The sequence below is a fragment of the Bos indicus genome, chromosome 7 (genome assembly GCF_029378745.1).
Source record: "Bos indicus isolate NIAB-ARS_2022 breed Sahiwal x Tharparkar chromosome 7, NIAB-ARS_B.indTharparkar_mat_pri_1.0, whole genome shotgun sequence".
Lineage (NCBI taxonomy): Eukaryota > Metazoa > Chordata > Mammalia > Artiodactyla > Bovidae > Bos > Bos indicus.
This window is the reverse complement of record NC_091766.1, coordinates 19,733,091-19,759,178: the sequence shown is the minus strand read 5'-3', so window position 1 is coordinate 19,759,178 and position 26,088 is coordinate 19,733,091. Positions and strand designations below refer to the sequence as shown.

Sequence of the window (26,088 nt, the reverse complement as noted above, 5' to 3'; positions counted from 1 at the left end):
TCTCCAGGCAAGAATACTGGAGTGGGTTGCCATTTCCTTCTCCAGGGAATCTTCCCGACCCAGGGATCGAACCCAGGTCTCCTGCATTGCAGGCAGATTCTTTACTGACTGAGCTATCAGGAAATTTACCATCAAAGGAAAAGTGCATAAAAAACCCAGTGCAATCCAAGTCTTTGTACCTGAATTGGCTGTGTGGTATCAACATCAATTTCCTGGTTTTGACAACACACTGTGGTTGGTTATGTAAGATATTATCATTGGGAGAAGCTAGATGAAGGGTACCTAAGAGTCAAGGGTGCCAGTTTTGCACCTTTTCTTCTTTTTTTAATGGCTTTAGTTTATTTAAAATTTATTTGATATGGATCATTTTTGAAGTTTTTACTGAATTTGTTATAACATTCTATGTTTTGTTTCCTCCCCACCCCTACCAAGGATCAAACTCATCCCCCTGCATTGGAAGGCAAAGTCTTATCAACTGGACCCCTAGGGAAGTTCTCACACCCTTAAAAAAATAGTAACTGTAAGAAAAGTAAAACAAAACCCTGTTGAGTCAGAGTTCTGGTGAGGTGAGGAAGTCACTTATACAATTACAAAGTTGTATACCCTCTTGCTGCTGCTAAGTCACTTCAGTCGTGTCCCACTCTGTGCGACCCCATAGACGGCAGCCCACCAGGATCCCCCGTCCCTGGGATTCTCCAGGAAAGAACACTGGAGTGGGTTGCCATTTCCTTCTCCAATGCATGAAAGTGAAAAGTGAAAGTGAAGTCACTCAGTCCTGTCCGACCCTCAGCGACCTCATGGACTGCAACCTTCCAGGCTCCTCCGTCCATGGGATTTTCCAGGCAAGAGTACTGGAGTGGGGTGCCATTGCCTTCTCCTAAGAACACTCTTATAGCATATTAAAAAGCAGAGCCATTACTTTGCCAACAAAGGTCCGTCTAGTCAAGGCTATGGTTTTTCCAGTGGTCATGTATGGATGTGAGAGTTGGACTGTGAAGAAAGCTGAGCGCCGCAGAATTGATGCTTTTGAACTGTGGTGTTGGAGAAGACTCTTGAGAGTCCCTTGGACTGCAAGGAGATCCAACTGGTCCATCCTAAAGGAGATCAGTCCTGGATGTTCACTGGAAGGACTGATGCTGAAGCTGAAACTCCAGTACTTTGGCCACCTCATGCTAAGAGTTGACTCATTGGAAAGACCCTGATGCCGGGAGGGATTGGGGGCAGAAGGGGACGACAGAGGATGAGATAGCTGGATGGCATCACCGACTCGATGGACATGAGTTTGGGTGCACCCCGGGAGTTGGTGATGGACAGGGAGGCCTGGCGTGCTGCGATTCATGGGGTTGCCAAGAGTTGGACACGACTGAGCGACTGAACTGATATCGTCTTAAATTTTAGTATTTTCTTCATTATGGATATTTTTGCATTTATATATAAAAATTAGTAACTTGATAACTGAGTCATTTGGGGCGCTTCATTTTCTCAAGGGATGGGCCCCGAAATACGTTTTTATCCTCTTACTTTCTTTGACACAAGAAAGTTTGGGCTTAGCAGCTCACCGGCAATGGGGAGCCAAAGCTAAAGCTGGTAAATTTCCGATTAGCGCAGATTCCAAAGGTTTACCGTGGGTGGAGAGGCGGAACTCGCGGGGCGGGAGTGGGCGGGAGGGTGGTCACCTGCACCGCGGGAATTGGGTAAGGGGTACAGCATTTCTCCGCCGGCGGCGCACCAAGGGGGTGTGGCGCCCGCGCCCTCTCAGCCACCCCAGGACCCGGATGTACAGCGCGCGGGGCTCCCGGCTCGCTGAGAATGAACCGCGCTGCGCTCGAAGGCGCCTCACTGAACGCACTGGCGGCCGCTGGGCGGGCCAACCATTTCCTCCCCCCAGGCAGCTAGGCGTCCGGTCACGCACCTGGAGGCTGCCTCGCGACACCTGGCTGCATTGTTGTCGCCTCAACTGTCTACTCTCTCCTCAGACAGGACCCAGCACCCGCCCCAACCTGTGCCGGCCTTGTACCCCTTTAAGAAACCAGACACGGCCAGGGGTGGGCGTGGTCACCGTGAGTGAAACGGGGAGGGGGTGCGTAGTCGGGCAGCCCTGATTGGCCCGAGGCCCGGGCGGTGGCCACGCGCGCTTGCGCAGTGCGCGGTCGCGCGCGCCAGAGGGGAGGAGAGCGCTAGGGTGATAATTGGCCGCGGCGCGGGCCCCGCCCGCGAATGGAGGGCGATCACGTGACGCGACGGCTGGGGGCTCCCGGCGCGGGGGACGCTGGTGGCCAAGATGGCGGCGGAACTGGTGGAGGCCAAAGTGAGTGAGCGGCGGCGGCGCCGGCCAGGGCGGGCGGGGGTCGGGGGCCGGGCGGCAGGCCGAGGTCTGTGCCTTCCGCTCGGGGCCCCACGGCGCAGCCCGCCTGCGGCTCGGCGTCCTGCCCCCTCGCCCGCCCCTGGCCTGGGGGCTCCGGTTGCGGGCGGGGCGCGGGGAGGCCGGGGGCGGGGCCCCCAAAACCTCACCCCAGTCTCCGAGCAGGGGGTTCAGCCCCCCAGGCGTGAGGTTGGGTCCTCCCCTCTCCAACCCGAGCGACTAGGGTCCAGATCGCGCTGAACACAGGCACAGGGCCGCGCCTCCAGCTTGAGGCACATTCCCCCCGGACAGCATGACGGGTTGGGCTGCTCGTCCGTTCCTCGAGGTCGGCGCTCTTTGGCTTGGGGGAGTGTCTGCCTCTCACCGCTTCCCATGGTATAGTGGGCTGGCATCTGGGTCTCAAGTCTCCTCAACCAGCTGATCAGGCTGCGCTTGGCGGCTCTCTGCTCGGAAGGGTCCTCTGACTTCTGCCACCACTTCCACCATCCTGGGTGATGAACTGAGGATCCTGAACCGCCCCCAAACACAGGGTGTCTCTTGGGGGTCTGTACCCCAGGCTGGGGTTTAGAGCCCTTATTCAGCGCCCGCTCTGGTCCCAGAGCCCCGCCCCCTCCTGACATCCTTCTCACCCCGGAGTGGGCGCGGTGTTAACTGAGCTTGCCTTCCCGGTGTGATGGAGCCTTGGTCCTAGTGTCGACTCCTTCCTAACTCTTTTCTCTCAGTCATAGGTCCTGGGTTTTGCGTTCCTTCTCACTCTTTCCCCTCCCGACAGCATTTGTGCAGCTTTGAACTCTGCTCCTGGGAGCCCTAGACTCCACACTCACAGGATCAGACCCCATTTCCAACCCCAGCTGCTTCCCTTATACTCACGCCATCACGAGTCTACTGCTCAGACCATACTCCCCACACAGCCCCTCTTTAGATCTGTTTAGACACCCCAGCTCTGGCGTCTGAAGCCCCGCTCTTTCTGCGGGTCTCTTACGTTGATCCTTGAAGTGTCCCCAGTTGGTTGCAAGGTAGGCTTCTTTAAAATGGGTCCTAGTCTGTCTCCCCTGTATTGCTGTCTGGGGTCCACATTCTACATCCCACGGATGTTACTCCTTCTAGCTTGAGGCCCCTTTTAACCGTCTTGGGACTAAGTTGGGAGCATCCCTCTCCTAGGAAGTATTTACTGTCAGATGCCCCTGCGAGGTGAGGCTCCAGAACCCTTGCCCCTGACTAGGCTAGGTTCTTGCCTGAGAAGTTTACTCAAGGCCGCTCATCTTTCGGAGGTGGGGGACGGGACCTAGCAAGACTGAGGCCCCGCCCCCTCCCCGGCTGATGTCCCCTCCCAGGGGTCCTGACCTGTAAATGTTTTCTCTCTCGCTCCTCCCTCTCCCTCCGTCTCCCTTCGCTTCCCACGGGGATCTGAAATACAGCCCTCACGGTTCTGTGATTATCGGGTATTACTCTCCCTCCACCCGAGTGCCCTCCGCCTATACCTGCATCACACACGCGGCCACCGCTCTGTTTTGAGAAATTGAGACTTGCCCTAGAGACGCAGGGGTCCAAACCCTGCCAGCCCAAGGTGGCAGCCTGTGGCCTGAAGTCCCCTGGAGCCCTGAAATTTAACCTCCTCAGGGCACTGTGGGTCTGTGGCTCTAGATGCAGGCCTGCCACTCCAGCCAGAGAGTAGGGTCTGAACTATTATACCATCTAGGGCCTTGAAATATGATCTGATGAACTCTACTTGACCCTTCCATGACTGGGGCCCCCTCCCCAATTAGATCAGGTTGATCCTTTTTCAAGTTCTCTAAACCATGAGCCTCTGTCCTAGAGGCTCTCAGGACTGCCACCCAGCCTTCTCTGATCCTCTGGAACCTTCCTACATCTTCAGCGCCTTGCTGTCCCATGGAGTGCTTTACATGTCATTGAAATGACCCGCTCTTTGAGCACTTTCTTAAACCTTTCATAGTGATAGCCAGAGACTTATCTTTTGGGATGCAAAATGGGCTGATCTGAGAGGAGAGCAAGGGGGACTTATTCATATACTTGGAAATCTGAGACTCTTCACCTGAGGCCCCTGAGAGGGGTTGGGGGGAAGGGTTGGGCTGGGCACTCCCCTAGAGGGTGTGTAGCCATATGCCCTGAGTTCTGAGTTCCTGCAGTGAGGAGCCCGTGTTCAGTTGAGTGTGGCTGTTGTATCCAAGCCACTGTTTCTCCATGCGGCTCCTGAGGGGCCCAGAGTTGAGGCTCTGGAAGCTGTTGCGGGCCTGGCGCTGTTTATAAACACAGATCTGAGGGGCAGGCGGGTCAGGATAAAGCCAGGCAGGAAGTGATCTATGTAGTGCTTGGGGCTTCTTCCTGAATGTTTGCGCCCCGCTCATTCCCCCCCTCCCACCTCCGCCCAGTGTCAAGAGCAGGCTCCTGGGTAGTGGCAGCTGCTGAGAAATCCGAGTCCTGAACATATGGCAGCTCAAGAGGTGTGCCCCAGGCTGCGCGTGCACAGGCGGCTTCCGGATGTCCCCAACCTGGTGGAAGGGGCAGGTGGGGGCAGGGGCTCCCCAGGGCGGGGTGCCCTGTCGTGGTCAGACTCTTAAAGGCCAGGCCCACCTGCTTCAGGCTCAGTGGCTGGCGGTCAGCTCTTCCACATGACTTCGCCTCTCCCCTTGAGTGCCTTGGGCCTCTTCCAGAAGAAACATCTTGTCTGCAAGCCTTTCTCCTCTGTTCAAGGTAGAAAGTCAGGCTGAGGGAGGCAAAGCCTCTTTGTTTGCAGAGTTTTCGGATTCTGTGGGGGCCTGCAGACCGCTGGGTCCCCCACCCAGGGGGCATGCTGGGGAGTGAGGGGCTTCTCGGAGCTGGAGGTAGACAGCCTCAGGAGTCCAGATACCGCCAATGCTGCTGTGGACACATGGGGAGGCCTGGCACCAGCTGCTTCCCTCTTGGAGCCTCAGTTTTCTCACCTGTATAGTGGGCGCCAGTCCCAGTGAGATTAATGAGTGCGAAGGCCGGAGAGCTTGGCATGGTGGGCGTGCCCCATCTGCAGCATGGGAAGAGGAAGATCCTGCAGCAGCAAAAGGTTCCCCCTTCAAGGCTTTGCAGGCAGGACTGGGCCCCCCTCACAATTGTGAGGCTGACAGGGACCCAGGCTCCTCTGGGAACCTGGGACAGAGCTTACACTTGAGCCTCAGGCTCCTGAGTCCTGGGGCCACCGTCACATGGCACATCTCACTCACTCTTTGATAGCCAGAAAGCACCAGCGCCTTCTGGCTTTGAGGCCACTGCTGTAAACAGCCTGGCAGGGGTCCTGCCCACCTCAGACCGCCAGACTTTTTCTAGTTGCTTTTAAGTGATTTCTTGATTTCTTTGGCTGCTGTCCTGCCCTGGGCTCACCAGCTTTCCACGTCCACACTTGTCGCCTGTACTTTTTCTTTTTTCCATTTCCCCTGGAAGTTTCTCTTTCCCACCACATTTCATTTAGCACAGGCCAGCTTCAGGGCTCTGCACAGGTGGCCCCCAAACCTGGCTGACCCATCCTTCGGGATACTTTGCTTATGGAGCATATTAGGAAGTCCACAGTATCATGGAGGGCAGGCCTCTGCTGGTCAGTCCCACAGAAAGCATCAGGGTCCACTGTGCTCTTGTGTTTGGTCAGATTTCGTTGGAGGGACACCACCAGGTGATACTCACGAGACCTCAGTCATCGCTTTGCCACAGCTCAGTTACAACCTCTGACTGTTGGGTCCCTGTGCTTCTCTTTTGGGGGGGATTTTGCCCCTAGGGTCACTTGCTGATGTCTGTGAGACGTTTGTGGTGGTCATGACTGGGATTTGGGAGGGCTTCTGGCATCAAGTGGGTGGGACCAGGAATGCTGCTCCATACCCCACCATGCCTAGGACAGCCACACCCCAGAGAACGATCCAGTCCCGAGGCCCACGGTGCCGAGGGGAGGACATCTGCCGGGGTGACCTGCAGATTCTTTGATGGCCTTAGCAGTGCTCAGCTGAAATAAGCCGGTGCAGGGGCAGCCTGGTAGGGAGGAACCACCCCAGTTCAGAGTCAGGTTTGGATCTTGTCTGTAACTGGAGCTCAACCCAGCCTGGCAGGGGTATTTGAAGGACCAGAATTAAGTATGTAATCACTTACCCAGCTCAGTCCCCAGCAGATGAGTTGTACTGAGCAAGTGGTGGCTACTGTCCTCTGGATTGAAGGGAAGATGTGTTTGTGGCCGATGTTGCCGACGTTGGTTGAGTACTCATTCTGCTTCTGTGCGTCATCTTCTCTGGCCCTTTCCACATGCTAATGGGGTAGACCTGCCATCCTCCCTGACGAAGAGAGGCCATCGGTATTCCCAGCTAAGGAATGGCTGAGACTGTTGACCAGGAAGCAAGATTCCCAGCTTCTGCCCTGGGACTGCTTTCAGGCTTGAAGATGGGAAAAGAGGACCTAAAACAGAAGCATTCGTGGTGTGGGGGTGGGGTGGGGGTGGGGGGCAGTCAGAGAAGATTTTGCTGCGTTGGTGATGCTGAGAAAGGCTGGAGGAGGGGAGCAGGGCTGAGCTGGGACGGGGCCTCACAGGGGAGGGTGAGCGCAGGCATGGAGGTGGGACCGAGCCCAGGCTGGGGGGCTCGGTCTTCCCTGCCACCCTCCCAGTTGGCCCGGGTGGCCCCTCACCCTGGCAGCATCTCCATCTGAGTGTGTGTGTCTGTGGTTGCTCTTCCCCAGAACATGGTGATGAGTTTCCGAGTCTCCGACCTTCAGATGCTCCTGGGTTTTGTCGGCCGGAGTAAGAGTGGACTTAAACATGAACTTGTCACGCGGGCCCTCCAGCTGGTCCAGTTTGACTGTAGCCCCGAGCTGTTCAAGAAAATCAAGGAGCTCTATGAGACACGCTACGCCAAGAAGAGCTCAGAGCCTGTACCCCAACCCCACCGGCCCCTGGACCCCCTGACCATGCACTCCACCTATGAGCGGGCCAGCTCGGTACCCAGGACTCCCCTCACAGGCCCCAACATTGACTATCCCGTGCTCTACGGGAAGTACTTAAACGGACTTGGACGGTTGCCTGCCAAGACTCTCAAGCCAGAAGTGCGCCTGGTGAAGCTGCCCTTCTTCAACATGTTGGATGAGTTGCTAAAGCCTACCGAGCTGGGTGAGTCCCTGCCCCACCCCAGGGTGGCCCCGCCTCCCAGGTTCTCCCGGCATCCAAGGCCCACCAAGTGGCCAATCAGGAGCATTTTCTGGGGGTGCATCAAGAGCTAAGGGGCTGCGTGCGGGGGGCTTGCCCCTCCCAGAAGACACAGGGACCCACTCTTGGGTCCTTGAATTAGTGAGCTATAGCTGTGTAACAAGTTACCTTAGATCCCAACAGCTTGGAGTAGCCGACACTTCAGTTTCTGAAGGTCACAACTTGGGAGTGGCCTAGCTGGGTTGTTTTCGCTTCGGGTCGCTCAGGGGGTCATGGTCCAGCTGTTGCCAGGGGCTGCCTAATCTGAAGGCTTGACTGGGGCACGGGTGGCATGCTTATTCATGGGACCGAAACACCAGCTGTTGGCTGGAGACACCAGCTCTTGCCACATGGGCCTCTGTGGGCTGATTGAGTGTTCTCCCAGCATGGTGTGGAGTGGTGGCTTGTTTTCCCCCTGACTGTGATGGGGCAGGGGGAGGGGGCTGCAGAAAGGGAGAGAGAAAGTGAACATGGTCACACGTGTGAGCATGTGACCCCACTGGAAGCCAAGGGCTCCCCTGCAACCTCAGCTTGGAAGTAGCATGTTTTTGCTTCTGCCGTATCCCACTGGTCACATGGACCAATTCTGCTGTGCTGTGGGCAGGGCCTTCGCCAGGCTGGACCACTGGGAGGCAGGGATCACTGGGGGCCACCTGGAGGGGTGGCTGCTCTGCTCTTAGTCCTGGTGGTAAAGGAGCTGGAGGTTTGATCTGAGGTTCAACCTGATTGCCCCACCATCCCTGCCCCGCTAGCAGAAGGCTGTTTCCTAGTAGGCAGCCTGTAGGAGTGACCCTGGTCAGCAGGATCAGACCTGTCCACACAGGCAGGCCATCAGGGTGTGGGTAGGTGTGTCTACAAGAGGCGGGCGCAGCCACAGGTGGTGGAGATGATGTCGCAGAACCTTGTTCTCCTTTCTTTATCCCTTCTGTTGACTGAGGACCCGCTGTGTGTCAGGCCTATAGGGTGGCACGTGAATAGGCTCCCACCGCTTCCATGCAGCCGGTTGACTGGGCTGGGAGTGGGTATCAGCTTGGACTCAGCTTCAGAAGCTGCCCTGAGCCCCCCACCCCTGAGCCACAGCTTCCTGGGCCTCCAAGGCTCCAGAGAGCGAGTAGAATGCAATGGGGTGCTTGTGGTCCCTCCAGTTTTCCCAGGTCCCTGAGTGTTCCTATTCACCCACACACTCCTCTTCCCCCTCACCCACACACTCAAATCACAGTGTATCTCTGAGGACCTGCAGGGTGGGGGATGCAGACAGAGCCCATCATGCTTGTAGAGGCTCCCTGCTAGCACCCTTTGCTTGGGGCCTCCAGGTACCCTAGCCTAACCTGGTGCTGTGTGTCCTGAAGCCCAACATGGTGGGCCCTGGTCACGAGTCAGTCCCAGCACGCTGTGCCAGAGATCGTGGCCGCTCCACGCCCCCATCCACCATGCCCCTGGCCTTGTGGCTCAGTCCCTCCCAACTCTGCTGACCCAGCACCCTGCCTTGTTCGGCGGGGGCCCCCTCTCTGCCGACAGGCTTTAATTCCAGCCCCCACCTGCTGGCCCCTCTGTCCTGCCCTAGTTGAGAGTGGGAAGGGAGGGGAGGACTGGCGGCTACCTCTCTCCTTCTCCCAGCCACCCTTGGACTTGGGGAGGGTGGGGTCGGATCAGAGGTAAAGAAAGGTGCCACTGATGGGTGGTCCTGGGGTCTGAGGCCCGCAGTGCAGCCCAGGGCTGTGCCCTCCACTGCCTTCTGTCTGGCATCAGGAGGTGTTTCTCACCAGCCCCCAGGTGGGGGCAGGTTGGCCCAGCCGCACCTGTCATGGAGGTGACGTGACAGTACAGGGGACCCAAGGCCCTTCCCTGAGTTTCTCTGTCTCTGCTCCCCCCACCCTGGCCTCTCTTGATGTCAGGACTCATTCCCCAACAACCCCCAGCATGATCCCTGTAGACTGTGGGGCCTCAGCCCTGGCTGGCTGGCTGTTCTGAAGACTGAGCTGACAATTCAGACTCTTTCTTAAGGACTCAATCACCATCTTTGCAACAGGGAGGCTGGGTTTTTACCCGGAGGCTGTGCAGCAGGTTCGGCACTTGGTAGGGGCCAGGGCCAGGACTGGAGGTGACTTTGAACTCGGGGCGGCAGCCTCCTTCCCTGGCCTGGACCGTGGGCTTCCTTCCTGCACGCAAATGTGCAGTCACTCCCGGCCCACAATGCATCACTTTGCCCTGAGCCCCCGGGGACCCCGGTCACCTGATCTCCGGGAGAGTCTGCTCCCCTGTCTGCACCAGGAATCACTCGGCTCGGCTCAGAACAAAGAGGCCAACCCCACCCTGCCTGTGCTCCCACCCATTCCCCTGCCCCTCCCCCAGGATGCACCCTTTTCCCGAGTCTCCAGGACCCCCAGGGGCTGCCCGCGGTCCTACGGGAAGGCTTGATAGAGTGAGCACATACACCGGCCCTGAGCCAGCTGGCCCCCTCTGCTCTGGGACCAGCCATTCTGGGTGCCTCCCCACAGTGCCTTCTGTGTCTGGCACAGCCCAGGAGCCCCCTCAGGAGGCTCAAGCTAGCTTCCCCTTCTCCTGCACCCCAGGTCCTGACCTGCCACCTGAAAGGAGGCCCAAACAGCCTGGTTCTGTTTCCCAGAGCAGCCACTGGCCTGCTCCGGGATGGAGCCCGTGCCTGGCCGACAGGAGACATAAATCACGCATAGAGGAATGTTCGGGTTGGGGGAGGGGAGGGGAATAATGGAGCCACAGACCCGGAGCTGGAAGGACCTTAGGAGGCAGATGATCCACTCCGCAGGGGTGGGGATGGCTTCCAGAAAGGTCAGGAGACTAGCCCAAGGTCACACAGCATCCTGAGGACGGGCCCCTGGAGCCCTGTGCTCGGCCAGCTTCCCTGCTCTGAGCCCTCCCTGCGTCATGGCTGCCTTGCTCTCCTGTGGGGAAGCACCGTCTCTGAGCCACTCTGGACTCCGGGCCTCATTTCAGGACTGGGAGCCCAGCCGTCAGGGCCAAGCATCCAAGTCAGAGGCACTTACAGGGGGCCGGGAATGCAGTCTTACTTCCAGTGCTGTTGCTTGGGTCTTAACCCCCTGATGGCCTGAGGGTCCCCCAGGCCTGGCCACTTGGGCTGTCAGTGAGCAGAGGCTGACTGGGGAGGGCCAGACCTCAGGGCCACGGTGTGTGGGCGAGAGGAGGTGCTGTCATGAGATGCGCTGGCAGAAGGAAGGAGGCGCGACCTGGCCCTGCACTGCCCCTTGGGGCTCCCAGCATCCTGTGGGCAGTGCCTTGTTGGGTGGGACCACTCAAGCGGCCTGGCCGGGTGATCGAGCTGCCCTGCCCAGGTCTCCTTGTGCCCCAGGAGGTGGTCGGCTGACTCTGGTGGAGAGCCACCAGTCTAGCGCCCGCCCCATTGGGCAGAGCCTGCATAGGTACCTCATTCAAGGTCTAAGCCCTTTGGCTGGTATTGCCCAACTGATAAGCAAGGCAGTGGGGTCCCTGACTGGCAAGGAACGCTCTGAGCAGCAGTGGGGGTTGTTAGTACCAGGAGCCCTGTACTGTGCATTTGTTGGGAGGTAGCAGTCAGAAGGCAATGGCACCCCACTCCAGTACTCTTGCCTGGAAAATCCCATGGATGGAGGAGCCTGGTAGGCTGCAGTCCATGGGGTCGCTACGAGTCGGACGAGACTGAGCGACTTCACTTTCACTTTTCACTTTCACACAATGGAGAAGGCAATGGCAACCCACTCCAGTGTTCTTTCCTGGAGAATCCCAGGGACGGCAGAGCCTGGTGGGCTGCCATCTCTGGGGTCACACATAGTCGGACACGACTGAAGCGACTTAGCAGCAGCAGCAGTCAGGAAGGCTTCCTGGAGGAGGTCACAATCCCACTCAGACCTGAGAGATAAGTAGTAGTTAAGCTGGACATAAGCAGGTGGGTGGGTGTGATCCAGGTGGAGGCCCAGTGGTGAGAGAGCTCGTGAATGGAGGCCGTTGTGACCGGAGCACGGTGTGGCGCAGGCCAGGGGCAGGAGAGCGGCTTGGACGTGGGTGCCTTGTGGGGTGGGGGGGTACCGGCTGGCGTGTCCTGAGGGCTTCCCAGCTTTTCTGGGCTGTATTTTACCTCTGCTCTGAGGCAGAAAATACCCCTAAGGTGCAGAGAGACAGAGTCACCTGCCTGCTGCCCCACAGCCTGGTGTGGGACCCACCCCGCCCACAGGCCCTCCGTGGCCTTCTTGGCCACCCCATGCCATGGGAGCCTGGATGGTCAGAAGGCATCCTGTGTCCTGTGTCCCAGCTCCAGGGGCAGGTGGCCTGAGCCCCTGGGCTGCCTTGGCCTTCCTTCTCTGTGGTGGTGGGAGGGTCTCCGCCAGCTCTGCAGCACGTGGTTGCCCTGGGGAGCGCCCAACACGGCCTGTGAAGGGCTCCTTGGGTGGAGGTGGTTTTCCTCACAAGGCCTCCTGCCCACAGGCATCAGTCCTGCCGGAGGAGGCTCACCTCCATTGCCCATGATCCCCTCACCTCCCAACTTTCTGCACAGCCCTGGTTTCTACCTGCCCAACATCCCTCCTCCCTCCTGTTTTCTCCACATACTAACGCACCCCACCCCCACCCCCGCACCACCTCCGCCGCCCTGCCGCTACACCCAGAGGAAGCTTTTAGACAGCAGGCTGATCCCATTCCTCCTCTACTCCAAGCACTCTCCTGATCTGCTGGCTTGTCTGCAGATCCCCTCCTTGCCCTCACTTGCTCCCCATCTCCAGCAGGTCCTGCCCTGGGGCCTTTGCATATGCTGTTCCCAACATGGTCCTCCCTGCTGCACAGCCTGATCTAAAGCTCACCTCCCTCTCTTCCTCATCACTCTCTCATCCTCCGAGGCCTGGGGCTGGCTTGTCCCCACCACATCCACGGGTCAGAGTGGGTGCAAGCAGTGTGAGCAAAGGCTTGGAGCTGAGAAGCAACCACAGGCTGCAGGGAGAATGGTGAGCCCCCGCTTCTGCATTCATTCCTCTGCTAATCCCACCAGCAGGAAGTCAGGGGTGCTCACCCCAGGTGGAGGAGCTGGGGTTTGAACCCAGAGCCCCTAATTGGGGCTTGTTGTACCCACCCGCCCCCCTCCATTGTGAACCCCCTGCTCTGCTCCCAGTCCTGAGCACCTCTTTTACCTCCTCTGTGACTGCACCTGCCATCCTGTTACCACTGGGGACAGGCCTTGGCTGGGAGGAGCGTCCTTGGGAGCCCAGGGGCAGGGGCCTACCAGCCAAAGATGGAAGTAGGAGGATGACCAGTCATAGCCAATCGAATTCTTTTATATATATGAAATATATATATTTTATATATATAATAAATATATATAAATGTTTATTTATTTATTTATCTGGTTCTGCCGAGTCTCAGGACTTCTCTTGTGGGTCAGACAGTACAGAATCTGCTTGCAATGCAGGAGACCGGGATTTGAACCCTGGTTTGGGAAGATCTCCTGGAGAAGGGAATGGCAGCCCACTCCAGTATTCTGGCCTGGGAAATCCCAGGGATACAGCACAATGGATCTTTAGTTCCAGCATGTGGGATCTAGTGCTCCAACTGGGGATCGAACTCTGGCTCCCTGCATTGGGAGCTTAGCCACTGAACCACCAGGGAAGTCCCAGCCAATTGACTTCTTGAAGTCTCTTTCTGTTTAAACTTTTGTAAAAATATGTATTTATCTGAGAAAAGGCAGGTTAACAGCAAAGCAGCCAGGTGCTTGCTCCTGCTGCTGCTGTCTTCTCTCTGTGCAGTGTGCCCCTGCTGCTGGTCTACCCGTAGCCACTACCTCCACCCTCCCAGTATACGTCGAGTACCTGCTGAGACCATTACATATGCTTTGCTGGCGGTGCTTTGCAGGGCTGCCTGGCTCTCTGTCAGGGTCCCAGGGGAGGTTTCCCTGGTTCACTTGCTCCGCCTGCCGTGAACCCTGGGGCAGGGTTCTCCCTTTAGTCCCGGAGAGGCTCTGAGGCCTGTGGGTGTGCTTGGGGCTGGGAGGGCGTGTACCTCCTCCAAGCCCCCACACCACCTGGCAGGGCCTCCCCCACCCCCGGCTGTGCGGCATGGGTGACAGCAGAGGTACTTTTGGTTCAGTGTCCACAGTGAACCGAAGACATGGGGAAACAGTGCTAATTCTCAGGACAGAGGTTTTGGAGAAAAAGGAAGCTGGGAGGGAAGTGGGGGTTGCCGGAGCTGCTGGTGGGCTGGGGTGGGGTGGGGGTTGCAGATTTTAAATAAAGCCACTGGGGAAGGCTTTGGTCCCAGTGGCATTTGCACAGACTTAAAAGACATCAGAGCTGTGTAGATTGTCGGGGGAGGAGTGTTCTGGAAGAGGGGATGGCACGCGTGCAGAGGCCCCAAGGCGGGATGTTCTTGGCAGGTGGCGAGCAGGAGGAGGAAGCCAGGGTGGCTGCGGTGGAATCAGGGCCACCAGGGCTGGGGACAGAGCCCTGCCCCCATCACTGCCGCTATCACTGCCCCTGACCCCTGAGCTGGGGGGAGCCAGGAGGGGTCTGCATGTTGATCAGATGAGCCCCGGTGGGAAAGGGGTGCCTTTGGAAGCCTGTGCCAACAGAATTGGTCAAGAGGAGCCTAGATCAAAAAATATATATATATATAAAAAAAAAAGAGGAGCCAAGATCGAAGGTGGGGGTGAGAGTCATGGAATCTTGGCCTTGAACAACTGGAAGGGTGGGGCCACCCCTGGAGGTGGACGGCAGAGGCCTGGGTTTGGGGGACACCCGCCCTCTCCCAGCGGTGCAGCGTGTGCTGTGTCCCAGCCTAGGTGGCAACTGGCCTCTCCTGGCCACTTGGCTTCCTGGAGTAAGAGTCAGCCAGTCTGGGCTGACGGCTCTGGAAAGCGCCACCTGCCCCTGCTGCATGGACTCAGGACCCAGCCGCCAGTGACCTTTCTCTCCATTTCTGCTCTGTGGCTGGCCGGTGGGCGGGCCCTTCCCTTGCCTTCCAGGAGATTCTGTGGGGTTGGGGGAGTGTGTTTGACCCCCAACTCTGCCTCGCAGCCCAACTCAGGTGCTTTGAGGCTCCTCCCCCCACCCCATAAATAATTGCCCCAGGCTCTTCGGGCAGGTCTGGGCGCATCTGCAGGTAGCCTGCTCAGCCCAGCCCTCCAATTAGGTAGCCTTCTCAGGTGCCCAGCAGGGACTCCAGAGGGACCAGCCCTCCATGCAGACAGGAGCTGGCAGCTTACTGCTCACTGAACACCCCCAGTAACGGTCCAGTCCTGGTGGTTTCGGGCATAAGGGGTGCCCAAGCTTGAGTGGGAACGGGGCTTGGGCTCAGTGAAGCTGGGGTGGGATCCCTCGGCCCCACAAGGTCTGGCTTCTGGGCCCCAGCAGCTTTAACATTCACATTGTTTGCTTTTTAAATTTTGGAATTCAGAAGGTTCTGAAGCAGGGGTGGGCTCCTGCTCCGGGTGTGTGCTGAGGCTTTTGCATTACGGGGCAGAGTGGGGACGTGTGGCTCGTGAAGCCGATAATATTTATACTCCAGCTCCTTCTAGAGACAGTCTGCCCACCAGTGTCCTAAAGGGTTTGCTGTGGGAAGAGAGCCGACACCTTGCCTCCCCAAGGCTTGTTGCCAAGGCTGTGGTCAAAGCCAGTTCTGGCGCCCCCTCCCCAGGGGCAGCTGTAGCGCAGACCCCCTCCTCGAGTTTGTTTCCGCACCTGGCAGCCTGAGCTGCACGCTGCTCTGCACCTGCTCTTCCCACTTAAGCTGTCCTGGGGGTTGGCCTTTTGTCGGAGCACAGAGAGCCACCTGATGGGACCTACCGTATTCATAGGTTTTAGTGTTCCTCCACGTGGGGCCACAGCACACAGGCGGGCGTTTAGGTCCTTACCGTCTGTTGCTGCTAAAAACCGTTCCGCATCCCGTCTGACAGTGGTCCTTGGTCCCCCTGTGTATGCGCCACCTGCAGTGGCTGCTTCTGAGATGTTAGTCATTTTGGTAGACAGTGCTAGCTTGCCCTCCCTGGAGGTTGTCACTCCTACCAGCCATAGCCTCCTCAGCTTGTCCGTGGTGTTGGTGTTTTTTGGCCTTGCCACACAACTTGTGGGATCCCAGCTCCTGGATCGGGAATTGAACCCAGGCCCCCCTGCAGTGGAAGTGCAGAGCCCTAACCACTGGACTGCTAGGGAAGTTCCAGCCTCATCAGTTTTTAATCAAACTTTTCAATCCCTTCCAGTCTGCAGTCAGATGACTTCTCAGTGTAGAGGATTTTTTGGTTTGTTTTTGGTTTTGAGGGGTGGTTTTTTTTTTCTTGCTTCTTCAAATTTATGTTTAAATTGAGATATGATTGACATGCAGTAACCTGATACGAGCTTCTGGTATAAAGTGACTTCATGTTTTGATTCATCACAGAATGATCACCACTCCTCAGGGTAGTTTTAAATTTTTAAACTTTAAAATCCAGTTCCCATACAGTGAAATCCACAGATACTTAGCTTGTCATTTGAGTTGTAGCAGAGGCATGTGCTGAGTAACCCCAGTGCCACCAAATACAGAACATTTCCATCACTGCTGAGTCGCCCCACCGCCCCACAGCCCCCAGAGGCCGCCTCCGTTCTGAGTTCTGTCACCGTGGATTAGTTTTGCCTCTTCAGGAAGGTGACGTAACACACACAGCATGGCCATCTCCGCATCTGCCTTCTTTGTTTCAGCTGTACGGCTTCACGTCCGTTCATGTCGATGAATGGATTACAGGTTTTATTGTATGAGCGACCACAGCTTGTCCACGTGTTCTTCTATTGCTGGTCACTCGGGTTGCTTCCAGTTCAGAGCCACCGGAATAGATTAGCCAGGCATTCTTGCACAAGTCTTTTTGTAGACTTACTTCTGCTTATTTGGGAAATACCTTTAACAGTGGGTTGCTGGTTACAGGGCCAGGTGTATTTATTAGCCATTGGCTAACAGTTTTCCAGGATGGTTGTTCCATGTTACAACTATGTTCCCTGTTACCTCAGCAGAGAGTTCTGGTTGCTCCACATCCTTGGCAGCACTTGGAATGGCTGGCCTTGTCATTTTAGCCGTTGTAAGTAGAAGTTTCGTAGGTTTCATCTGTTTGTGTATTTATTAGCCACGCCTTGAGTGGCATGCCAGATCTTAGTGCCCTGACCAGGGACCAGACCTGAGCCCCCCTGCAGTGGAAGTGCAGAGCCTCAACCAATGGACCATCGGGAAGGTCCCTGTGTAGAGGTTTTTAAACGAACCTTGCATTCCTGGGCCAGATCCCAGGGGGCCTGGCTGTTTGCTCATGTTTTGTTAAAGATATTTTACATTCATGAGAGATGGTCAACTGTGTTTTCCCCTTCTTCATGCAGTTCTGTCAGGTTTTGGAAGCAGGGTTATGTTGGCCTCATTAAAATGAGTCAAGAAGTGTCCTTCCTCCTCTACTTTCTGAAAGAGTTTGTCTGTTTTATTTATGTCCTTGCTGAGAGGCTTGTGGAATCTCAGTTCCCCAACCAGGGATTGAACCCTGGCCCCGGTAATGAAAGCCTGGAATCATAACCACTAGGCCACCAGGGAATTCCCTGGAAGAGTTTATATGTAGTTCATATGATTTCTTCCTTAAACATCTGATGGAATCATGAGTTCATTTTTTTTTTTAACTGATAAAAAGCTTTTCAAACTTCTGTATGTTTCAGTGCTAGTCTTGATAATCTGTGTGTTTGGAAGAGTTTGTTCGTACCCTCTACATTGTTGGATTTATTGGTGTGAAGCTACAGCCCCCCCTCCCGCTTCCCCCGCCCTCCCACCCTGGTCAAAGGCCCGAGGGTCTGTACTGCTGTCCACCTCTCGTTCTGACAGTCTGTATTCTCACAGTCTGACTGTTCAGTCTAGCTCAGTGTTTATCAAAGAACTTTGGCTTTGTTGGTTTTCTCTGTTGTTGGCTTTCTAGTTCATTGACTTTCATCTTTATCTTTAGTTTCCTTCCTTCTAATGGCTTTGGCTTTCAGTTTGTGCTTTTTTTTTCTAGCCTCTTGTGGAGGAAGCATACAGCTTTCATTTTTAAATCCTTTTCTTTTTTTTGCGTCTTAAACCCATTTGATTTAAAAGCACACACATTTATTTATTTCTTTATTGGGCTGTGCCAGGCCTTAGTTGTGAAGTGGGATCTTTAGTTGTAGTGTGTGAACTCTTAAGTTGCAGCCTGTGGGATCCAGTCCCCTAACTACGGATGGAACCTGGGCCTTCTGCATTGGCAGGTGGATTCTCAACCACTGGACCACCAGGGAAGTCCAGTTCTCAGCCCTCTTGAACAGAGGGGCTATAGAGGCTGCTATTCCCCGAGAGGCCCTCAGTGGGGGACACAGGGGATGTGAGTGTTCCCTGGACCATAGGTTGTGATGAGTGGCCCCAGGAAGGGGCAGGATCCAACCCCCCACCATCCCCGGTGGGCCCTGCATCCATCCCACCTGGGTGGGCCCAATCTGAAGAGGGTCAGGCCTGGAGGGATGATGGTGGTTGGCACCCTTGCCAGGGCCCAGGCCTGACCTTGACCCCACGTTTGTTGTTAGTTCCACAGAATAACGAGAAGCTTCAGGAGAGCCCCTGCATCTTCGCCTTGACCCCCAGACAGGTGGAGCTGATCCGGAACTCCAGGTGCGCTGTGCCTGCCACCAGGCAGCCCGGGGAGCCTCCACCAGGAAGGGTGGCCCCCACCACACGCTCTCAGCACCTTTGACCCACAGGCCCCAGGTGGGCCAGTCGTCCCCCTTTCACAGGGTCCCCCTCACTGGGAGCCTCACTGCTCCCAACATCCAGGATGGGGGCGTTCTCTGTGGGGTGTGGGGCAACATCCTGCCCCCACCCCCTTAAGGCCAGGAGACCCCCAGTGGTGACCACCTGTGTCCCCTGGGGGCAGGACCACCCTGGGTGAGCAGACAAGGGAGGCAGGCTGGTCCCAGGCTCTGACTCTGCCTCTCAAGGCCTTCAGTTTCCAGCTGGGACAAGTCACCACCAGGGCGGCCGCCCGGTGGGCACAGGGCCCACACCTACTAGCCCTCTTAGCATCCATACCGGCCCCCATTCTCCAGAGAGAGATCATTTGCCCAAGTCACCAGCAAGAAGACAGTGGGGCAGAATGTTCTAGGCAGCGCCCTGAGGCCTTTGGTTGCCGTGGGAGGTCGCGGGTTAGTCCACTTGGCTGGTCCCTGGCGAAGGCTCAAACTGGCTGCTGGGCACAGGCCCTCTCACTGACCCTCCTCTGCTCCCCATACAGAGAACTGCAGCCTGGGGTCAAGGCCGTGCAGGTTGTCCTAAGGTAAGCCCAGGTGTGCCTGGTCACAGGGGCGGGTGGGGACACGACCCTTGCCCACCTTCCCCTCCACCATCCTGGATGGCTGAAGTCCTGCCTCGCCGCACCCCAGGACCCTTTCAGACTGCCTCTGCCCCTACCTGATCCTCCCCTTCTGCTCTCTGGCCTTGTCCCTGGATGCACCATCATGCTGCCACCCCGCCCCCCGCCCCCCTGCCTCAGGCCAGACACTGGGTCCCTGAGGACCTCCCCACACCCGTACAGTCTAGCATTGAGATCCCCCTGTCAGGCCAGAATAGACACAGGTCATGTCGTCTCCCCCTAGGCCCCTGTCTGTCCTCCCCACCTCTCCCAGCGGGCCCACCCCTGCCCGCGGTGCTCGTGACCCCACGGTCCCCATTGTCCTTGCAGAATCTGCTATTCAGACACCAGCAGCCCTCAGGAAGACCAGTACCCACCCAATATCGCCGTGAAGGTCAACCACAGCTACTGCTCGGTGCCGGTGAGTGGATGCCCAGCAGCTGGGTCTGCTGCGGGGTGGGGCCGAGTGCTGGGGGGCGGTGGGCACAGCACTAGAGGTGGTCGCAGCCGGCGCATCTGCCCCCAGGGCTACTACCCCTCAAACAAGCCTGGAGTGGAGCCCAAGAGGCCGTGCCGCCCCATCAACCTCACCCACCTCATGTACCTGTCCTCGGCCACCAACCGCATCACTGTCACCTGGGGCAACTACGGCAAGGTGAGCGGCTGGACCCGCCTGCCTGCCCGAGCGCCTCTGCCCAGCCTGCCCCCGCAGCCTGGCCCTGACTAAACCGCCCCTTCCTGCCCCGCCACCCCCAGAGTTATTCCGTGGCCTTGTACCTGGTGCGGCAGCTGACCTCCTCGGAGCTGCTGCAGAGGTTGAAGACCATCGGGGTCAAGCACCCGGAGCTGTGCAAGGCACTGGGTGAGCCCCGGGGTTTTTGGCACTGCTGGGTGGGGCTCCCCTCAGTCTCTGGTGCTGACCTCCAAATTTGCTGGGGCTTGTTGTTGTGGGCGGGCCCTCCATGGAGGAACCTGGACTTCCCAGGGTCCAGCTGTCACCCTGGGGTTGGGGTGCTCTGGAAGGTCTCTAGAGAGTGCAGAAGGAAGTGGGGAGTCAGACCGGGAACCATCAGTGCAGAGGCCCTGAGGAGGGACGAGCCAGAGCTCAGTGAGTGGGCACAGAGAGGCAGGGTGAGGGCCACCGAGGTCCATGGTGCAAGGGGCCTTGGAGGGCTTGTGGGGGAGGGGAGGACCCCTGTGATCAGTGGTCCAGGCACGTGCTTCTGGGCTGATGTGCAGAGACAGGGTGCATGGGGTCAGCGCTCAGAGGCTGAGGATGAGGGTCTGACCAGGGATGCTGAGACCATTCAGTTTGGGTTGTATTTTTTTCTTTTTTCTAAACCAATTAAAGGGAGTGGGGATACATAGAGCATTAAAAGCCCAAAGTGATAGCTTAGATAGGCAGATAGAACCTTCCTTCATCCTACCCTGGGGCAGCCCTGTATGGCAGTGGCTTGGGAATTCCCTCTCTGGTCACCTGGAGGCCCTGGTGGGCTGGCTTCCAACTCCATCCTCATGCAGTTCTGGGCAGCAGGGCCTGGCCACGTCCCAGTCTGACCAGTGGAGACACTGAGGCCAGCGTGGCAGAGTTAGGGCTCTGTGACCCCAGGGCCTCAGCCTAAGCAACCCTCTGCCTCCCCTCATTTTCTTCAAAGGGCCCTTTCTTCAACCCTACCCCCACCTGCCTGTTTACCTGTGGGGGCAATGGCCAGCGTGACCAGAGGAGGTGGGCTCCCCACATTGGGCTTGGCATGGGGCTGGGCAGGGTTATCCAGGCACTGCGGGCCCCAGGTTGACTCCTCACTGAACGGCCAGGAGCAGCAGTATGGCAGCAGTGTGTGGGCCAGCTGACCGCCTGCTCGGGCAGCTGGGCTTGCTCTCTGCTCGCAGCGCGGAAGTCCTGTTGTGCGTCTCAACAGAACCTCTCCGCTGCACGTGCCCTCCCTCTGTCGTGTGGAGGGGGACCAGGGCCTCGCTATGAAGCATGGTGTGCGCTGGATCCATTCTCAGCTGCTCTGGGTCTTTTTGAGGGGGCCAGGGCCTCGGGGTCTATCCTTCGTTAGTACTTCTCAGCCAGAGAGAGGGGCCACAGGGTGGCTGAGAACAGCAGGGCACTCCAGGGTGGGGACAAACTGGCAGGTCGCCCTCAGCCCCATGTGGGAGGAGGAGGAGGGAAGAGCAGAGTGCCCTCCAGTGTCCTCCAGTTCCCTGCGCCCCCTGCAGGCCCACCCCCAGGGCTGCAGTGCGCCATTTCCTTCCAGGCTTTTTTCCCTCTACACCTCGTGTACTCATAGTCAGGTAGCTTTGTGGTTGGCGCCCACTGTCTTCTGATTTGTGAGAGAAGCAGGCTTGAGCGGTGCAAGGAAGCTATCTCATGGGCTCGCTCCTGTGAGCCCCTAGAGGGCCCCCAGAGGGTGCTTCCGGCCTTGGGGCTTCCCAGCTCTTGGAGGCCTTAATTTTTATCAGAAAGAACAGTCACGGCAGGTGACCTTTGTCAGCTCATCTGGGTCTTTCCAGAAAGGGTAGGCTTGTCAGGGGGCCCCCTTGTGTGCACTCAGATTGTTGTCAGAATTGAGCGGCACTGCCCAGGGCTCTTTAACATTAGCTGCTCCTCATAGTCCTGGGCCCTGGAGCTCAGACATGTGTCCCATCATTGGAGGAGGTGGGTGTGATGGACTTGCCATGTGGACCTTCTGAAGTGGGGGCACTGAGCTGTTAGCTGCTGCCCTCCCAAGCATCTCTGTGCGCTGAGGGAACCCGCTGCTCAGCCCTGGGCCTGCAGGCACCCCTGTTCCTCCCCGCTGACATCGGTCACCCCTTCCCACAGTCAAAGAGAAGCTGCGCCTGGACCCTGACAGTGAGATCGCCACCACGGGCGTGCGGGTCTCCCTCATCTGCCCGGTGAGTCAGCGCATGAGGTCATAGGGGCAGCCAGTGGTGGGTGGCGCTGGCTGGGCAGCTGTTCACACCCATCCCTCTGCCCCTGCAGCTGGTGAAGATGCGTCTGTCGGTGCCCTGCCGCGCGGAGACCTGCGCGCACTTGCAGTGCTTCGACGCAGTCTTCTACCTCCAGATGAACGAGAAGAAGCCCACCTGGATGTGCCCGGTGTGTGACAAGCCGGCCCCTTATGACCAGCTCATCATCGACGGGTGAGTCCCAGGGGCGTGGGGACCCCTTGCCTCCCTGGGCCTTTGGAAAGAGGAGCGGGGCCCTGTGACCCCTGAGGCCTTCATGGTCCCTCCCGGTGCCTCTCATCCTGTGGCAGCTCCGATGGCCCCGGGCAAGAAAGAGAGGCCAATGTCAGCCCTGGAAGATCTGTCAGGGTCTTTGCTGTCTGCTTGGCGATAGTGTAGCTTCGGGTTCAGAAGAGGAGCTCCAGACCCGCAGGTCTGCTGTTGCCCCCCCGTGACCTTGCATTTTCTGAGCCTGTTTCTTCCCCCGGGAACCTGCACAGCTTGGGGAGCGGCTTCTCCAGCGGTGCTCAACAGAGGCTTAGTCGCATCTTTCATGTGGAAGAATGAGGCGGACACGCGTCTCCCCAGCACTCTGCCCAGTTCTGTTGTCCCTTTCCTAGGGGGCAGCAGTGTGTGATCAGACTGTCCCCTGAACCTAGCCAGCAGGCCCTCCCCACGCTGAGGGGAACATGGGGAACGAGGCCATTCTCCCCAAAGGGAAACTTCACTCTGGGCTTAAGTTTGCAGAAGTCCAGCACCTGACTACCAGGCTCCTGCCAGGTGCTGGCCACACCCACTTCTGACCCCAGAGCTGGGGCTGGTGGGGGTGGGGGCTGGGTGGCCCAAGCAGGAGGGGCCATGGGGAAGCTCTGGACAGCTGACTGCATGACGGCCCCACCCACATCCGATGGTCGAGGTGCAGCTGGGGCCAATGCTGTGAGGAATGGGGTAGCCCTGACCCGCAGTGGCCGCACGTTGCTGGTCCTCACCATCAGACACTTGTCTCAGTCCGCTCACTGCGTTAGATGTCTTGCAAGCCCTCCCTCTCATCTGCTCAGGGAGGTGGGCTTTGATCATCCCCATGTTACAGATGAGGAGACTGAGTCTCAGGAGGGGCGTCCCACAGCCCAGGCCCCAGCTCCCAGGGGGCCAGGCAAGGACTTGAAGAAGCAAGTCCAGTCAGGCCAACTATGAGCCTGGGTCCCCTCCCAGCAAGGACCAAGCCGCCACTCCCACAGTGTCCAGCCTGGGGTGGGGTGAGGAGGCCCCTGGGGCCGGGCACCAGGCTGGGCCTGAATGGCAGCTCTGTTCCCGGCCTGGCAGCTGTGCAGCCTGGGCCCGCCTCCCCCTACAGGCCTGGAGCAGGTCACTTGGGCCCAAGTGCTGGTAACTCTGACAGCTCTAGGGACACACAGGCCTAGGGCTGGGTAGTGTGATGATGTCCCACACAGACTGATTCCATCAGCCTGCAGGGCCTGAGTGTAGCCAGGGAGGCTTCTTGGAGGAAGGGCCCTTGAGTCATACAGTTCTTCCTCAAGGCTTTGCTGTTTTGTTTCTGGCCCTTAGCTGGGTGATTTAGGGGGTCCCCAAAGAACTCCATCCTTCAAGGAACTCCCCTGTGGGCATGTGAGATGGGAGGACTGAGCCAGACACAGACACTGTTACTTATGCTCTGCTTAGAGGAGAAGAGGAGCATAGAGTAGGGCTTTGGGGGGTGAGTAGGAGTTTTCCAGGTGTGACATATGGCAGCCAGAGCTGTGCTCATACTGTGGTGACCAGGGGGTGATGGGGTTTGGAGGGGCCCCTTCAGCCACAGAGGGTGTACTGGACAAGGCCTCCCTCCTGTGTGATCATGATGGAGGGGATCAAAGCCACCTCTAGGCAGGTGCAGTGTGGATGTTGAACAAACGCTGAGGGCTCTGGTGGGTGTGCCCTGCTCTCGGCCCCTCCCCAGACCCTTGCAGCTGCTGTAAAGTGTGGGTGCTGGGCCCGCATCACTGTGTAGGTGGGGAGACCGAGGCCCAGGAGCAGCTGTGGCAGGACCAGAATTCAGGCCTGCTGTCACATGGCCTCATGCCTAGGGGGACTCACTCCCCCACCCTACCCCCCGGCCTCTGCATCTCCAGCTATAAAGTAAGACTTGCTGGCGGTCCATTAGGAGCAGCACCTAGGGGTGCTTCCCGCAGCCGCCCTTGGGGGGTGCTGCTGGCTGCAAGTGACCTGGGCCCCTCCTCCTCCCCAGTGAGCCCAGAGCCTCTCAGGGCCTTTGAGCCCCGTGTGTCTCCTTTCTGAGCCCCAGATTCCTCATCTGTAAACGCAGGCAGTGTCAGGATGGGAGGGTGGAGGCCAGGTAGGGGGCCCTCCTGTGGCTTCCCCAGGCCTCATGCTCCAGAGCAGCTCCGCCGTCATCTTGCCATGGGGGTGGAGGTGGTGACTGGAGGGCTCACTGTGTGTGGCCCTCACAGAACCTCAGGCTACCAGGTGTGGCCAGTGCTGTGTACTCACCCCTGCTGCTTCCTGGCCTGGATCTCCCTGCCTGCAGGGTGAGGCAGACCCAGGGCCCACCCTCCGCAGTAGCTACAAGGGTCTGGGGAGGGGCCAAGTGCCCAGGCCAGGAGCAAGGCACACACCAGAGCCTCTAGCTTCTCTTCAGCATCATGCCCTGAAGCACTGTTCTGGAGAAGGAGATGGCTCCTGGGGAGCACAGTGCAACCCTGGAGTCAGCACCCCTCTTCCTACCCCTAGGCTCCTCTCCAAGATCCTGAGCGAGTGCGAGGACGCGGACGAGATTGAGTACCTGGTGGACGGCTCGTGGTGCCCGATTCGCGCCGAGAAGGAGCGCAGCTGCAGCCCCCAGTGCCCTATCCTTGTGCTCGGTGAGGCCACCCACCTCTTCCTGGGGCTTGTCTCCCGCCCCACCGCCTGTTTATCTGAAACACGACTGTCCCGGTGGAGTCAGTCCCTCTAGAGAGGGACATCCAAGGGTCAGTGAGCAGTCAGAGATGGTCCAAGTGCAGCCCCATCCAGAGTGCAAGGGGCCTGGGGGCATCAGGCCCCTCGCCCTGTCCTTCAAAGTGGGCCGCACGGCCAGGCTGCCCCTGCCCCTCTCTGGCCTTGATTCCCCTGCCCTACAGGTTAGCAGCACCCCCGAGCATCTGTCCCCTCTCCCCTGCAGGCACCTCGGACGCCAATGGGCTCCTCTCTACCCCCAGCGTCAACGGCGGGGGCGGCAGCGTGCTTGGGGGTGCGGGCAGCGGAGGCGGCCCAGTGGGCAGCGTGGAGAATGGGAAGCCGGGAGCTGATGTGGTGGACCTAACGCTGGACAGCTCGTCGTCCTCAGAGGAGGAAGAGGAAGAAGAGGAGGATGAGGAGGACGAGGACGAGGAGGGCCCCCGGCCAAAGCGCCGCTGCCCCTTCCAAAAGGGTCTGGTGTCGGCCTGCTGACTGCTGGCCGCTGCCGTGCCAGCCGGACTCTCGACTTTCCTGGTGCTCACCACTTGGAGGGGCACAGGCGGGCCTTGGGCACAGAGGGAGGAGTGATTTTTTTTTCTTTTCATTGTTGTTCATTTTGTTTTTTCCACCCCTTTCCCTGGCTCCTGGCACCTGTACCTCTGGACTCTCCCATCGGAGGATTAAAAAAAAGGAAAATGACAAAAAAAAAGTATAAAAAAAGAAAAAGAAAACAAAAAGCAAACTGAAAAACAAGGCAAGCCACCCACACAGCCGCTTCCCTGGCCAGTGTCGGAGCCCAAAGTCGGAGCCGACCCTGAGGGGAGGCCCAGGACGCCTTGACCCCGGACGACCATTCCAGCTGGTGCGAGGGACCGGGTGGTGGGAGTTCAGGGAGGACTGGCAGCCAAGTGGCCTCTCCCTGGCAGCGGTGGCAGCAGTGGCCACAAGTCTTGACATTCATCTGTTCCTTTGCTTTCTCTCTCCCTGCTAACATGCTCTCATGAGAGCCCAGAGCAGGGAGCCTCTTAGCCAAGAAGCCATGGAGTGGGTGGGGGTTGGGATGGGGCCTTGGGGGGGCAGGGGTGGGCAATGGGGGGACGTGGGGGGCCTGGGAGGGTTTAGCCACAGATGTGTTGTATTTTTTGAAAGTGCAATAACTTGGTATTTTGAAGACTCGGCATGTGGCCAGGGCCCCCCCCACCCCCCTGGCAGCAGGCGGGGGCCCCAGGGCGCGGCACCGTGTGGCGTGGT

At 58.1% G+C, this 26,088-nt stretch overlaps 1 protein-coding gene across 1 annotated transcript; it reads left to right on the top strand.

Annotated features, from left to right (window-relative positions):
• Positions 1 to 2,150: 2,150 nt before the first annotated feature.
• PIAS4 (protein inhibitor of activated STAT 4) lies at positions 2,151 to 25,886 on the top strand. Its single transcript, XM_019964455.2, has 11 exons — positions 2,151 to 2,308; positions 7,067 to 7,493; positions 18,110 to 18,194; positions 18,814 to 18,855; positions 19,261 to 19,351; positions 19,457 to 19,585; positions 19,687 to 19,792; positions 21,758 to 21,831; positions 21,920 to 22,080; positions 24,631 to 24,761; positions 25,061 to 25,886. Exons 1-11 carry the CDS (start codon positions 2,282 to 2,284, stop codon positions 25,327 to 25,329), a joined length of 1,542 nt encoding a protein of 513 aa, XP_019820014.1. The 5' UTR covers positions 2,151 to 2,281; the 3' UTR covers positions 25,330 to 25,886.
• The last annotated feature ends 202 nt before the right edge of the window (positions 25,887 to 26,088 follow it).

Excerpts from the sequence above, each read along its gene's own strand:
- PIAS4 (XM_019964455.2), top strand. The coding sequence starts at position 2,282 with ATGGCGGCGGAACTGGTGGAGGCCAAA. Across the intron at positions 19,793-21,757 it reads GGAGCTGTGCAAGGCACTGG|TCAAAGAGAAGCTGCGCCTG; the intron begins GTGAGCCCCGGG and ends CCCTTCCCACAG. Across the intron at positions 22,081-24,630 it reads GACCAGCTCATCATCGACGG|GCTCCTCTCCAAGATCCTGA; the intron begins GTGAGTCCCAGG and ends TCCTACCCCTAG.